Below are 16,732 nucleotides of genomic sequence, written 5' to 3' on the forward strand. Positions count from 1 at the left end.
AGATATTTTTCACAGAATGACCAAAACAATTGACGGTAGACAATTTCAGAGACCACTACCATCGTTTTTAAATCTTAGAGATCGAAATAAAGAATTATGACAATCTTAAAGACCATTTTAACTAAAATACCTTTAAAAAGTACTATTACTTGGACCACCCAAAAAAACCCGTAATTCTCATTCCATTATGAACAATACTCTACTACTCAAAGATGAGAAGAAGTCCTACTCAAAATTTCTCAAAATTGTTCGTTGTCAATTTATAGAACTTCATGTTTATAATCAAAACCGTTCATATTATAAATCACCCTATAAAGATCGCATATGCAAAAAGGCAATTAAAACTAAGGTCGTTTGGTCATCAAACTATTTGAAAACAAATGAACAGAATTGTTAAAAGTATTACGAACTGTCTATGTATTTTGTCACGCCCCAAAAAGGGGCACGTAACAGTGCCACGCTCTATTAGTAAAGCAATACTATAGTGTTAAATTCCAACACTATAGCACTACATTCTTAATAGAACGTAAAGCTATTTGAGGGGAATAAAATAATTTATTTTCAAGCAATACGGAAGCAAAAATCATTTTGGTAAAACGAAGAATAAAAGGGCAACTAAATTTGGATAAGATTTTTACATAGAAAAAGAACTTCACAATCTACAACAAAACCAAAAAGTTTAAGGTAATTATCATACTAAACCAACTCTTTCGTACGATTTGAAATTGCAAAATGTTGAGTTCGGCTACAAAGATTCCTTCAAGACGATAAGGGAATCAAGCATATGTACAAACTAAAAACCTATAGAAAGTCAATGAGTGATTAAGAAGTTGACAAGTAACAAGCAACGTTTGTCCCAACTTTAGTCCATATCATCTATTTGTAGGTGCACCAGTCCTATAATAAAGTAAGGGGTGAGCGTCATAAACGTTCATCGCTCCCCTTGAGGGAATCCACCCCAGCTAGGTTTGAAAATAGTATAGACACTATATATATTATAGGAAAATGATTGATGCATAACAAAAGCTTTGTTTGTTTTGAAAATAGATTGTGTGATCACACAATTTCCTTTTAAAAAGTAAACAGGGATCCCAATAAATCGCTACATGCCTGATGACCGGTTCAATGACCAACGACCTCCTTACCTCTACCAACTCCAAATGAATATACTTAATTTAAGGTGCAGCGAGAGTGTCCTCTAATGCTCTACCCTTAGATATCCTAGTACATCTCCTAGAAAGGTAGCGGTACTAATCCCTTCGTAGTAGCCCCTCCGGAGGTTTACAGGATTGAAACTCAAGGCAGTCACTATGCCTCCTTCACTCTCAAGTCATCACTTTAATTTGTAGTATAAAACAACATGCATATCATGATATAAAACCAAAACCATTTTTCCTCATGGTTCTGTCAGCAGCAAAATATATGCAGCTTCCACAAGCATTCGTATATTTACATATACATACATTCACAAAAATCCATAACTAGGGTAAGTGAGGATTCCTCTACCTGGTTTCCAAGACAAGCAAGCAATATTCGTCACCATTACCTTGATTAAACGCAACTACCACGAGTAATTGGAGTCTCTAGTTGAACAATTACAATATGTCACTATATGTCCATATATAATAACTAAACTTTATTCCCATAACAACAACTATATCCAATAGGGACCTTCACTTAACCAGAATAAAAATTCTGTATTTGAACTTTTTATTATTTCAAATAGGTCCCCAAAATTTTGATAATTGCACTTGGGTCTTGAACTTTTGGCAATTTATAAAATTACCCCAAGACTAAAACTATTTTCACAGTTCAATCCTTGGTATGAAACCAGCGGCTTTGTGGTCTCTTTTCCCATAAATTCAACATATCTTTCAAGCCAAAACACAATCCATCAATAGTACAACTCACTTCTTCCATACAAACATCCTTTAAAGACCAAATTTGATGAATTTCGAGTCAAACATCAAATTTCTCTAAATCTCATCCATATGAACTTGTACAAAATCCCAGAAATCTTATCATATGTAAATCTTTACCTTAATGTCTCAAAAATCGTTGTCTAGTCATCAAATAGGCTTCAAAGCCCTCAATTCCAAAGCTAAAACGATGATCCACGTCACTACTGTAATAGCAAAGCTCCACATACTTGAGCAAGCTCCTTGATCACTCCTAATGCCATGTATTTCGTCCACTCTATTTTATTTTCTAATCTCTCTCTCTCTAACATATACACACATGTATAAACGGACCATGCATGCATACATGCATGGCTTCTCAATAGCCAACATATGTTTCCAAAAGTAGTGAATGAAAGAATGAAATGCAACCCTCTATTTATAGTAGAATTAGGCGGTGTCAAACTTGCTTCCAACTGGATGGTTTTGTGGCCAAAGATGACTAAGGCATTGTATCTACTAGGTGTCAATTGCATAGCTAATATGCATGACACGTCCAAGTCCATAGCCTTGCAAAAATCAGCACAATAAAGTGCTTACTAATCATCCACTTCTTTGGGTCCAATCATCACTTCCCATGTGGCTAAATTGCCGCTAACCGGTCAGACCAGCCCCTTGCTGTCTATCTCCAGCAGCTGTCATGTGGCAAGCTACTTATTGACTGCCACATGTCACTTATTCATTGGTCCAAAATGTAAATCACCTTAAAAATTCATCTTAGTTCTTAAAGATAATCCGAAAAATGCTACGAACTTTTAATGACATCCACTATCTTCTCAAAAAATAAGCACAACATTTTATTTTTTTTCAAATATCTCTCTTCTTCGATAATAAATTATCGGGATCTTACATATAATCTACAAATGATTGACCCAACGACCTTAGTTTTAATTTATTTTTTGCAAAGATGATCTTTACAATGTGATTCATAGTATGAACGGTTCTAATCATAAACACAAAGCTTTGTGATTAAAACACTAAGAGTTTTGAGTATGAATTCTTACTCATCTTTGAGTAGCCCGGTTCTTCCATCATTCATTTGTCATCGTCCAACCAACAATAAGAACTTGGAAATGATGTTCTCTAAAGTTTATTTTGTTTTACATCAACGCCAACACTGGCCCTATCAATACGCATCACATTATTAATGCAGTGGGGGCCTTTCTTTTAATTACTTTCCATTTTTGTATCCTTTTCTCACACTCCATCTCTCTCTCTCTCTCTCTCTCTCTCTCTCTCTCTCTCTCTCTCTTTTTTTATTTTTTTTATTTGAGAACATGGAAAACATGGAATAGCATTCCAGGGCATACAGGCCAAAAAGGAAACAAGAGAGCCTACAAAGAGGCAAACAACTAGCTAGAGAAGCAAGGAAGGCAATGAAATGAGCTATCACCAAAGACACTTCAACCAAGTAAAAGCGTCACCCCTTACACTGCCACCCACAACTAACGAGGACATGGGAGACCTGAAGGAAAAATTTTGTCCTAGCTAAGAACATGTAAGAACATTTGAATACATATGCAAACTAATAACACTTTAAAGTAGGCATGCATTCAAAAACAATTCATAAAACCCATGACTTTCAAAGCCTAGTATATGGTGAACCATAAGACTCTTTAACAAAATTAAAGAGAATAAGAATTTAGAGATTCTTTACCCTTGAAGCTCATCCTTGATTGCACAAGGGATTCACCCAAGTGGAGGGCCTTCAAGTCACCTCCTTGCTCTTTGGATCTTCCTTGTGATTTTCTCCCTTTTAGTGCTCCTTTTTCTTCTTTGAGGATTTGAGGATTTGTTCTCCAAAACACCAAAAGTTTGGTGTCTCTAAGTCTCCACACCAAAGATGTTGTGTGAAGATGAAATGGATGACTTAGGGAAGAAAGATTGCTAGATGTTCCTCACCTAAGGTAATTTGTTCTCAAAGAAAATGAGAGAGTTTGTTTCACCCAAATTCAATTAGAAAAACCCTAAGGATGAAATGGCTATAAAGATGTCTTTATACCACCTCACAATGGAGTGGCAAACTTGCAATTAAGCCAAGTTCACTACCCTCCACCCTTATGGCCGGCCATTAGTTGTTATTGGGCTTAATTGCCCATTTTGTTTTAGTTGTCATACAACTTTAAACATAATGGGCCTTGTGGACCAAAACGTTTTTGTGCCCCGAAGCCCAAAACTAACTTAAACGCCCAATACGAACGTTTCGTATAACTAATTAACTATTTAATTAATCTTGACCATTCTTCAATTAAACCATTTAATTGCTTATCCATTTCATATAATTTCTTCACTTATATCTTTACTCGGTGTACGATCCATTAGGTTCCAATTAGCGAGGTAGTGGGCGATGTTACTCTTAACGATCGATTGTGAATTGAAACCACATTTCAATTCTCCCTTAAATTAGTGTTTGCTAATCTTTAGGGCTTCCACAAACCATGGGTGACGCCTAGCAGCATGTCATGGTTACCCAAGCTAAGTAGAAGTGGTTGGAGAACCTATCCAGTTACAACTACAATGCAATACGGTCCTTCTCTAATACAATACTCTTAATCACATTGTTTAAGTGATAGTTTGTTTCATGTCTACTATCCAATGTGATACTTCTTTATATGATTCATTTGAATAAGATTTGGAACATCTTCCTTAGTCATATTCATATGCTTTGGCCAAAGACTCTCGAATCATATCTTAGAGTATTCTCCTTCCATCATGGAAGGTTAGAGATCCCTTGTTGTGCATTCATATGCCTACATGACTAGATAGCTTGACCCCAACAATGCCGTGGACACTCCAATGGAATGCCGTTGACATAATCAAATATCAAGGACCTAACCATTAGACATCAATGATGCCTCAGGTCAAAGGACTACTTTGCATATTGTAACTATTGAGTTCTCACATGACATGTATGTTCGAACTCTCGTTTGATCGTTGTTCAGTGTACTCGATTACTCTTTCGAGCACCTATGTGTTTGCCTTAGTGTCCAACACCAAATGACTTGAGACTAGTTCATACTCACGCTTGAGTCGACATAACACATACTAACCTTAGCGGATTGTCAATGCCCAATTGGCAATCCTATGGCTAGGAATGTTTTAGGAATGAACATAAGAGAAAGGTCTCGTTAATTTAACTAACTTAAATCACTTGTCTCTTAGATCAAATACATTCCTTGGATTCCCTTATTGCTTAAACACAAGATACTATAAATAGTGATTAACAATAAGCTTTGCCCTCTATTAAACATATAAAAGTTTAACACAATAAGTATTCCAAAAAGCTATTACATCAAATGAGTGGCTTTGTGGGCATACTTCCAACAATCTCCCACTTGCACTCAAAGCCATCCTCCCATGTATCTAATACCCATCTTTTCCATATGGCGGTCAAGTTGGATTTGAGACATTGGCTTCGTTAGTGGATCTGCTACGTTATCGGCTGAAGCAACTTTGAGGATGTTGACTTTCCCCTCGGCAGCATATCTTCTAATGATATTAAAGCGCCTATCAAAATGCTTGTTCTTTTGATGTGCCCTGGGTTCCTTAGCTTGAGCTATCGCCCCATTATTATCACAGTACAAAGTTACTGGTGACGTAATGGTTGGAACCACTCCAAGTTCAGTGATGAACTTCTGCATCTAGAACGCTTCTTTGCCGGCTTCAGCTGCAGCGACATATTCAGCCTCTGTCGTGGAATCAGCAATTACACTTTGTTTCTTGCTTTTCCAGCTGACAGCCCCACCATTCAGAGTGAATACATATCCGGAGTTGGAACTTCTATCATCGACGTCAGATTGGAAATCTGCGTCTGTATAGCCTTCCACTCGCAACTCTGTCGCTCCTCCATAAACGAGGAACATGTCCTTAGTTCTTCTTAAGTACTTAAGGACCGTCTTGACAGCTGCCCAGTGTTCTGATCCTGGGTTAGATTGATATCGACTAGTAATGCTCACAGCATATGCGATATCAGGCCTTGTGCATATCATGGCATACATGAGACTTCCTATGGCGGAAGCATAAGGAATAGTATTCATTTGCCGTATCTCTTCAGGAGTCTTAGGTCCCATGGACTTAGAAAGGTGAATTCCATGTCTCACAGGAAGAAAACCTTTCTTAGATTGTTCCATCTGGAACCTACTTAGCACCTTATCAATGTACATAGATTGGGATAATACAATTAATTTTCTGGATCTATCACGATAGAGCTTTATCCCAAGTACATAAGATGCATCTCCTAAATCTTTCATGTGGAAGGTTTTGGACAACCACACTTTTACAGAAGAAAGTACTGCAGTGTCATTCCTGAATAGTAATATGTCATCTACATATAACACTAGGAATACAACTGCTTCCCCAACGACCTTTTGATAAACACAATTGTCGACTTCGTTTTGAGTAAAACCAAACGATTTGATTTCAGTATCAAAACGAATGTTCCAGCTCCTGGAGGCTTGCTTAAGTCCATAAATGGACCTCTGAAGTTTGCATACCTTAGTCTTTTCAGACTTGGACACGAAACCTTCGGGTTGAGCCATATAAAGCTCTTCCTCTAGGTAGCCGTTCAGAAAGGCTGTCTTCACGTCCATTTGCCAGATTTCATAATCATGGTACGCAGCTATAGCAAGCAAAATCCGAATAGACTTAATCATGGCTACAGGAGAGAAAGTTTCTTCATAGTCAATCCCTTCTCGTTGCCTGTAACCCTTGGCTACTAGTCTAGCCTTATAAGTCTCCACGTTCCCATCAACGCCTATCTTCCTCTTGAATACCCATTTATTTCCAACAGGTATTATACCTTCTGGAGGGTCTACAAGAGTCCAGACCTGATTTTGATACATGGAATCCATCTCGGATTTCATGGCCTCATGCCATCTCTTTGAATCAATGTCGGACATTGCTTCATTGTAGTCTCTAAGGTCCTCCTTTGTGTCATTGTCACCTAGAAGGTGCAATTCCGCAAAGTCATTGTCTAAGCCATACCTCCTAGGTGGCTTATTGACCCGTTCAGATCTACGTGGAGCTAGGGGTTCAGGAACAGGGTTGTCAACATGTCGAGTGCTTGTTTGTGGTTCATCATTAATCTCATTAATTTCCATCATTTTACTTATAGTTTCTTTGAGAACAAATTCGTCCTCTAGAAACTTTGCAGTTCTGGCGACGAAGACTTTCTGGTCGTCAGGATGGTAGAACTCATATCCCATAGTTTCTCTAGGATATCCCACAAAATAGCACCTTTCTGATCTCGCTTCAAGCTTAGTAGCTTCAAGCTTCTTGACATATGCTTCACAACCCCAAATCTTAATGTGATTAAGACTTGGCTTTCTTCCATGCCATATCTCATAGGGCGTTTGTGAAACTGATTTGGAAGGTACTCTATTAAGCAAGTAAGCTGCTGTATATAGAGCGTATCCCCAGAATGTTACTGGCAGATCAGCAGAACTCATCATAGAACGAACCATGTTCATCAAGGTTCGATTTCTCCTTTCAGAAGCTCCATTAAGTTGTGGAGTTCCCGGTGGAGTCCACTGTGATTTTATTCCACACTCTTTGAGATAATCTAGGAATTCATTACTCAGATATTCACCCCCTCGATCTGATCTTAGGATTTTTATCTGTTTCCCAGTTTGCTTCTCAACTTCATTCTTGAATTCTTTGAACCTTTCAAAGGATTCTGACTTGTACTTCATAAGATACACATAGCCAAACCGAGAGTGATCGTCGGTGAATGTGATATAGTAGGAGAAACCTCCTCTCGACGTAGTAGACATAGGTCCACATACGTCAGTGTGGATTAACCCTAGAATTTCAGTGGCACGCTCTCCTTTCCCAGTGAATGGAGATTTGGTCATCTTCCCTTTCAAACAGCATTCACAAGTACCCATCTGGTCATTACCTAATGGGCGGACATATCCGTCTTTCGACATCTTGCGAATCTTTTCAAGGTTCACATGTCCAAGTTTAAGATGCCACATCCTTTCTTGGTTAACTTCTTCTCTAGCCCTTTTGGGTTTTGAGGTATTCCCGCTTTCAATACAGTGCATCCCACTATTCGTCTCTAGGTGAAAAAGTCCCTCTATCATATTACCATGAGAGATAATACGACCGTTCAAGTATAAAGTGCAACTCATTTTGTCAAACAATACTGAGTGCCCATCTCGTAAAAGCTTAGAGATAGAAATCAAATTCTTTATACATGAAGGAAAATATAAACAATTTTTAAGTTCCAGGACTTCCCCAGATGGTAGGTTAAGCATGTAGGTGCCTATTGCTTTTGCAGAGATTTTGGCGCCGTTCCCAACTCGCACAACCATCTCCCCATTGCGCAGTGTCTTGCTCCCTACTAGTCCCTGCATCGTATTACAGATATGTTGACTAGCGCCTGAATCAAATATCCAGGAATTGGAGCTCACTGTAAAAGCACTTTCTATGACCGAAATAGTCTCTTCAAAAGTTCGTGTCATAAGGCTCGCAATGCGCACCCTGTATTTCTTCTTCCAACGTTCATCCCTTCCACAATGAAAGCATGTTCCTTTGGATTTCTTTGCCTTCTTCTTAAGAAACCTTTTCCTTGTTTTTGCATTTTCACTCCCACTGTCCTTTTTGAAACATCTTTCAATTTTACAGCACATGTCAATCATCTCGTTAAAAGTATGATCGAATCTATTCACTTTATAGTTTACAATAAACTTAGTGAAATCATCCGAGAGATATGCTAGGAAAAAGTCTTGGGCCATTTTGTCAAGTATAATGGTGGGTAGTATTTTAGGCATGTCATTAACTACATAACATAACAGAAATCGTATTAGATTGTTGATTAACTACTTGATTAGGTCTTGAATCAAATAGTACCACCCACTATTTTTGGCAAACTCCACATCCCTCAATGGAATTCGAGAGTTATATTGAACTCTTAGCGGGGCATGGGAGACTCACCATTACCAAGCCCACCTCACGATGATACGATGTTGGTTAGCAAAAATAATGATGAGAGAATAACGCTTTATTCATTTACAACGTTTGTAATTACCCATCTTGTTTGGCCTCTAGAGAATGTTGCCTCACGATGATACGATGTTGGCATTATTGCACTTAGTTAAGTTATTCCCACCATGCTTAGTTCGTGTAGGGGTTCAAGAATAACCTCACGATGATATGATGTTGGCTATCCTCGTTGCCTACACTTACCTCATCATATGTTTATGGACTCCTCCTGAGTGTAAGCATGCACTTTGTACTCCCCCATGATAGGGTGAAGGTGTACAAGTCACAAACGATTGGAGCCCACCACGGTGGAAGGCCTACGAAGAAATGTTCAAAACATCTCTCGTTTATCAACTTAATATTCGTTTGAGGGAGTAGTTTTGGGCTACATCAAAAACATTTTAATCATATTAAAAGAACATGGCCCTATCATAACTATTGGTCCAAGTTAATATGATTTAGTAGCATATAATACTCCCACTGTTTCGTTGAAACAAGCGAGACTATAAGGAACTACTAACGAACGCATTGCATCCTCATATGGACTATATAGTCATATTAGGTTTTAGGATGATTATGAACCGTTTGATTTGATCCAACACGAGCCTTGTGTTGGACCTTGGGTTTAAGGTAGATAGTTGTTGATTTTAGTTACGCGTTTAATCCAATTAAACCGTTATTTCCTATTGGGCGTTGGACCCAACTATTCCAATTTGCATACATATAAACAAAGAGGAATACATGAAATAATAAGAAGGGCTTATGCCCTTTTACAACACAAATAATGGGCTTATGCCCTTTACAACAACTTGAACTAATCAAATTACATTCAAATCTACTTTACTTAAAACCCAAGCATTCATAATGTAAATCGGCCAATCACATAGCTCAATTATCGAGGCCTTTGGTTCATAATCACCCTTTTCTTAATTAACTAAATTAACTAAGAAAGCAACTTTAAACAATTGGTTTTTGGATCCATAGAATTGATTTAAATGGAACTAAATATAATGAAAATCAAATTCTCATTAAAGAGACAAAACAATTTTTGTTCTCATTTTATTTGGGCCATTTTGCAAAACCACAAACTTTTGGACCAAAATACAAATACACAAAAGTATCAAAACTTTATATAATTGCACAAAAGTCCCTCCATCACCTTTTACCAAAGGTGGCCGGCCATGGTTGTTGAAAAATTGAAAAATTCTAAAGTTTTGTGAGTGGTTTTTGGTAAGTGAGACAAAGGTGACTTTGATGGTTTGTAAGAAAATGTTTTTTATAAAACTTTAAAATTCTTTTAGTCACATCTCACCAATAACTATCACCCACCATTTGAAAAACAAAACTTTATGAAAAACATAAAACTTTTGAATCAAAACTTCAAAACTTTTGTTCTTGGTAAGAACTTCAAGAAATATGAAGAACATACGTGAAAACTCATAATAGCTCCATGGATGTTTTCTTTCACCAAAAACTCAAATTTTCACAACTCAAAAGAGGGTTAATATCCTAGGGTACTTAGGGGTTCCAAAAAGCACTTTAAAACCATTTTAACAAGCCTAACATGAACCCAAAAAATCACCCTTTGGATTTGGTCGAAAATCCCAAAACACTTGGCACCAACTTTTAGTTCCATTATTCATGCTTTAATGAAATACATCTACAACATTTGAGATGCTAAATTTTCAAGTAAAATTTATATTCAAAGCAAGAACAAAGCTTGTAACATTTACAACACTTAAATCACAAAATATGGAAAAATCACAAAACCCAAAAGGATCCACCATAAACTAGGCCTAGGCTCTTGATACCACTTGAAGGAAAAATTTTGTCCTAGCTAAGAACATGTAAGAACATTTGAATACATATGCAAACTAATAACACTTTAAAGTAGGCATGCATTCAAAAACAATTCATAAAACCCATGACTGTCAAAGCCTAGTATATGGTGAACCATAAGACTCTTTAACAAAATTAAAGAGAATAAGAATTTAGAGATTCTTTACCCTTGAAGCTCATCCTTGATTGCACAAGGGATTCACCCAAGTGGAGGGCCTTCAAGTCACCTCCTTGCTCCTTGGATCTTCCTTGTGATTTTCTCCCTTTTAGTGCTCCTTTTTCTTCTTTGAGGATTTGAGGATTTGTTCTCCAAAACACCAAAAGTTTGGTGTCTCTAAGTCTCCACACCAAAGATGTTGTGTGAAGATGAAATGGATGACTTAGGGAAGAAAGATTGCTAGATGTTCCTCACCTAAGGTAATTTGTTCTCAAAGAAAATGAGAGAGTTTGTTTCACCCAAATTCAATTAGAAAAACCCTAAGGATGAAATGGCTATAAAGATGTCTTTATACCACCTCACAATGGAGTGGCAAACTTGCAATTAAGCCAAGTTCACTACCCTCCACCCTTATGGCCGGCCATTAGTTGTTATTGGGCTTAATTGCCCATTTTGTTTTAGTTGTCATACAACTTTAAACATAATGGGCCTTGTGGACCAAAACGTTTTTGTGCCCCGAAGCCCAAAACTAACTTAAACGCCCAATACGAACGTTTCGTATAATTAATTAACTATTTAATTAATCTTGACCATTCTTCAATTAAACCATTTAATTGCTTATCCATTTCATATAATTTCTTCACTTATATCTTTACTCGGTGTACGATCCATTAGGTTCCAATTAGCGAGGTAGTGGGCGATGTTACTCTTAACGATCGATTGTGAATTGAAACCACATTTCAATTCTCCCTTAAATTAGTGTTTGCTAATCTTTAGGGCTTCCACAAACCATGGGTGACGCCTAGCAGCATGTCATGGTTACCCAAGCTAAGTAGAAGTGGTTGGAGAACCTATCCAGTTACAACTACAATGCAATACGGTCCTTCTCTAATACAATACTCTTAATCACATTGTTTAAGTGATAGTTTGTTTCATGTCTACTATCCAATGTGATACTTCTCTATATGATTCATTTGAATAAGATTTGGAACATCTTCCTTAGTCATATTCATATGCTTTGGCCAAAGACTCTCGAATCATATCTTAGAGTATTCTCCTTCCATCATGGAAGGTTAGAGATCCCTTGTTGTGCATTCATATGCCTACATGACTAGATAGCTTGACCCCAACAATGCCGTGGACACTCCAATGGAATGCCGTTGACATAATCAAAGATCAAGGACCTAACCATTAGACATCAATGATGCCTCAAGTCAAAGGACTACTTTGCATATTGCAACTATTGAGTTCTCACATGACATGTATGTTCGAACTCTCGTTTGATCGTTGTTCAGTGTACTCGATTACTCTTTCGAGCACCTATGTGTTTGCCTTAGTGTCCAACACCAAATGACTTGAGACTAGTTCATACTCACGCTTGAGTCGACATAACACATACTAACCTTAGCGGATTGTCAATGCCCAATTGGCAATCCTATGGCTAGGAACGTTTTAGGAATGAACATAAGAGAAAGGTCTCGTTAATTTAACTAACTTAAATCACTTGTCTCTTAGATCAAATACATTCCTTGGATTCCCTTATTGCTTAAACACAAGATACTATAAATAGTGATTAACAATAAGCTTTGCCCTCTATTAAACATATAAAAGTTTAACACAATAAGTATTCCAAAAAGCTATTACATCAAATGAGTGGCTTTGTGGGCATACTTCCAACAAGACCATCATTGTTCAAAACAAAAACCAGCGAAGATAGGGGCCTATCAACCCAAACAACATCACACAGCTCCGCACAATCCCGCGACGTAAGAACATCCATCGCCATGTTGGCTGATCTTCGAACCCAAGACCAGGGACAGTTCTAAAAGGTTTCCCCCAATTTTTTTACCCTTGTTAAAGAAGGAAAAGCCTCCCAACTACCATTATCAAGAGAACCCGTGAGGCGAGAGATAGTCTCGAGGGAATCCGATTCCAGAATTACCTCAAAAAGGCCTAGCGAAGCACCCAATTTGCATCCGCGCAGAAGCGCCAAAGCTTCGGCAGCAGCAGCATTGGGAGCCCTGATAGAGTACCACGCTACAGCAATGAAATACGCCTCAACATCCCTTATCACCGCACCCACAAACCCTGACATCGATAACTTGTACCAGCTGGCATCGACATTAATTTTTGTATAAGGGGAAGGAAGTGGAAGGAAACCAACGGGGAACCATGTTAAGGAATGAATCTTAGATTGCTTAAGTAAATATTGTAAATAGTCAATTAGTTATTCACTTGCTTGTTTTGTATTTGACTGCCTTGTTTATAGGCTTTAGTGTAGGATCCGAATTGATAGGTGACTCTATATATTGTTGTAACCCTAATTCGATCAATAAGAAGAAGAAACACAGACTTTGCATTTCTTCACATGGTACTAGAGTGTTGATCTGGGAAAAACAGCAAAAACACAACACGCCACCCAAGCCAACGCAGCCATGGGTGACAAATCAGAAACACAGTCACATCTAAGGTGGGAAAATCCAAACCACCCTCTCTACCTTCACCATTCGGACCAGCCTGGTGCAGTGCTTGTACCGTAGCCATTGGTGGAAGATAATTATAGTACATGGGTTCAGTCCATGACAATGGCCTTAATGGTCAATAACAAGCTTGGGCTCGTTGATGGCACAGTCAAGAAACCAAGTGATGACAAACATGAAGAGTTGCAACAATGGAATCGTTGCAACAATTTGGTCAAGACATGGCTATTGGGGTCGATGTCAAAGGAAATTTCAGGAAGCGTTATCAATTGTAAGGATGCTCGACAAATGTGGCTTGATTTGCAAGAAAGATTTTCGCATGTGAATATCGTACAACTTTTTCATATAGAAAACGAAATTCACAATTGTGTACAAGGCACCATGACCGTGAGTTCTTACTTCACCAAACTGAAGAGTCTTTGGGACGAACGGGACATCTTGTGCTCAATCCCAGCTTGTCATTGTGAAACGAAGAAGGAGATAGCTTCTTATGTGGAGACTCAGAAAACCATGAAATTTCTCATGGGTTTGAATGACTCGTATGCCACTGTTCGTGGCAACACCCTTCTTCTCAAGCCACTGCCCACGGTGAACAAAGCTTACTCTTTGGTTCTTCGTCATGAGCGTCAAGTGGAAGTCTCTAATGGGAATGGTGCTGCCCACCCAGAGGCAGCAGTGTTTGCCGTGAAATCCACAAGCCGAGAAGCCGAGTTCAAGGATCATGGGCCTCGATGTGGAAAATGCCACAAGACGAACCACACCACCAAAAATTGTTGGGCACATCTAAAGTGCACATTTTGTGGATGGAAGGGTCACACCTTTGATTTTTGTCGTAAACGGAAAGCGGCTGCTGAGGTTGAACAAGGTCGCTCTTCTAAAGGTAACCAAGTCACGACGACTGACAAAAGGGATGTGATGCCAAACTTCCCTTTCTCCCAAGAAGATTGCAAGCAGATTCTCCAACTGTTGAACAAGAGCAAGTCCTCTTCCTTCGCCAATCAAGTGGGTAATTCCTCAAACCATGAAGAACTTTCAAGTAAAGCCTTCTCTTTCATATGTAATGGACAAAAAACAGTTTGGATTTTGGATAGTGAAGCAACAGACCACATAGTATGTAGCCCTAATTTCCTCACATCCTCAAAACCTGTTAAAAACCATACTGTCGAGTTACCCAACGGATCCCTTGCTACGGTCACTCATGTCGGACAAGTTGTTTTCTCTCCCAATCTCATCCTTGACAATGTTTTATGTGTACCATTTTTTAAATTAAACTTAATATCCATTAGCAAACTAGCCTATGATTCCTTATACATCACCGTTTTTCTAAATCAATTTTGTGTTATACAGGACCTACGCTCGGGGAAGATGATTGGGACGGGAATTGAACGGAAGGGACTCTATTATCTCGACCCACCAAAGAAAAGAACATGCAACACCGTTACAACCCTATCTTCTACATTTTGGCACCAACACCTTGGGCATCCATCACACAAAGTGTCCATGTTGTTTCCCTTTTTGCACAATAAATCTTGTGATTCAAACAAATGTTTTATTTGTCCATTGGCCAAACAAACAAGATCCCCATTTTCATTGAGTTCTATATCTACTAAGTCATATTTTGAATTAATACATGTTGATATTTAGGGTGGTTATCAAGTTGCGTCCATTTCAGGTGCCAAATATTTTCTCACCATAGTAGATGATCATCCTAGGTGCACATGGGTTTATTTGATGAAACATAAATTTGATACCAAACATCTCCTTGTTCAATTCATTCACATGGTAGAAAATCAATTCAACACTAAGGTCAAAATGATTCGAAGTGACAATGGTCCTGAGTTCAAACTTGACACATTTTATACTCTTAAAGGTATTCTTCACCAAACTAGTTGCGTCAACACACCACAACAAAATGGTGTTGCTGAACGCAAGCATCGACACTTGCTCAATGTTGCTCGAGCCCTACTATTTCAAGCTAATCTTCCTAAACAGTTTTGGGGGGATGCCATCCTCACTTCAGCCTATCTCATCAATCGCACACCCACACCTCTCCTTCATGGGCAAACACCATATCAAAAATTGTTTCACAAGGAACTAACTTACACACACCTACGTGTTTTTGGCTGTTTGTGTTTTGCGTCCACTCATGCACAAAAAACCTTCAAAATTTGACCCTCGTGCACGTCGTTGTATCTTTCTTGGTTATCCTTATGGTCAAAAGGGTTATAGGTTGTTTGATATCACACTTCAAAAGGTTTTTGTGTCACGGGATGTAACATTCTTTGAAGACCATTTTCCCTACCACACCTCAGATATTTCCGCTGCCCCTAGTTCCTTGCCCAATCTCACTTCTTCACTATCACACTTTGACATGGATGCGGCACCTCCCTCCTCCTCTTTTGACACGTCTCCTATCTTGCCATCACATGCACGTCCAACCGAATCACCCTTTGCTCCCATGCAACATCCAACTTCCATTGATACCCCACTTTCCATGCACCATTCACCTCCCACCGCTACACCACTTCCCACCGACTCAACTTTAAATCATATGCCATCTTCATCTCACCCTCTCGACAACAACATCACAACCCCACCGTCATCAGCCACATCACCTCCCAACACCACTCCAGACAGCTCCGTGGCTGTTGCACTACCGGCACCACGTCGAGGTACACGCCCCACCAAAATTTCCACCTTTTTGCAGGATTTTCATGTCGAGACTTCTCTCCCGTCAAGACCTGATCCTTCCTCTTCCACGAACGTGGTCAAGTCCTCAGGTACCTCTCACCCTCTCTCTCACTACTTATCTTACCACCGCATCTCTCCAACCCATAAAGTTTTTGTCACTAACGTCACAGCCATCCAAGAATCTACCACCTTTTTGCAGGCTGTCCAAAATCCAAATTGGCATGCTGCCATGAAGCACGAAATTGAGGCTCTTCAGGCCAACAACACTTGGTCCTTCGTTCCTTTGCCGCACCACAAACGACCCATTGGTTGTAAATGGGTGTATAAGGTCAAATTGAAACCTGATGGGACTATTGAGCGGTACAAAGCCCGGTTAGTTGCGAAGGGCTATAGTCAAATTAAAGGTGTTGATTACCAAGAAACATTTGCTCCTATTGCCAAGTTGACCACTGTTCGTATCCTCCTTAGTGTGGCTGCTGTCCGTGGGTGGCACTTGCACCAACTCGACGTCAACAATGCTTTTTTACATGGTGACCTCGACGAGGAAGTTTACATGCACTTGCCTCCTGGTTTCGGCCGAAAGGGGGAGACTCGCGTATGTAAGTTACATAAATCCTTATATG

At 39.0% G+C, this 16,732-nt stretch overlaps 1 protein-coding gene and 1 pseudogene across 1 annotated transcript; one reads left to right on the forward strand and one right to left on the reverse strand.

Annotated features, from left to right (window-relative positions):
* Window positions 1–5,139: 5,139 nt before the first annotated feature.
* On the reverse strand, window positions 5,140–6,028 carry LOC148691539 (secreted RxLR effector protein 161 pseudogene; annotated as a pseudogene).
* A 7,678-nt stretch (window positions 6,029–13,706) lies between these two features.
* LOC148691540 (uncharacterized) lies at window positions 13,707–14,803 on the forward strand. The gene is made up of 2 exons (XM_088682619.1): window positions 13,707–14,454; window positions 14,766–14,803. The coding sequence occupies exons 1-2, from the start codon at window positions 13,707–13,709 to the stop codon at window positions 14,801–14,803; spliced, it is 786 nt and encodes a 261-aa protein (XP_088538745.1).
* The last annotated feature ends 1,929 nt before the right edge of the window (window positions 14,804–16,732 follow it).

This window comes from Pyrus communis, chromosome 13 (genome assembly GCF_041283825.1).
Source record: "Pyrus communis isolate YQ-2024b chromosome 13, ASM4128382v1, whole genome shotgun sequence".
In the NCBI taxonomy this organism is placed as follows: Eukaryota; Viridiplantae; Streptophyta; class Magnoliopsida; order Rosales; family Rosaceae; genus Pyrus; species Pyrus communis.

Coding starts and splice junctions, on each gene's coding strand:
- LOC148691540 (XM_088682619.1), top strand. CDS start 13,707: ATGTGGCTTGATTTGCAAGAAAGATTTTCGCATGTGAATATCGTACAA. Junction 14,455..14,765: donor AAACCATGAAGAACTTTCAA/GTAAAGCCTTCT, acceptor TGTGTTATACAG/GACCTACGCTCGGGGAAGAT.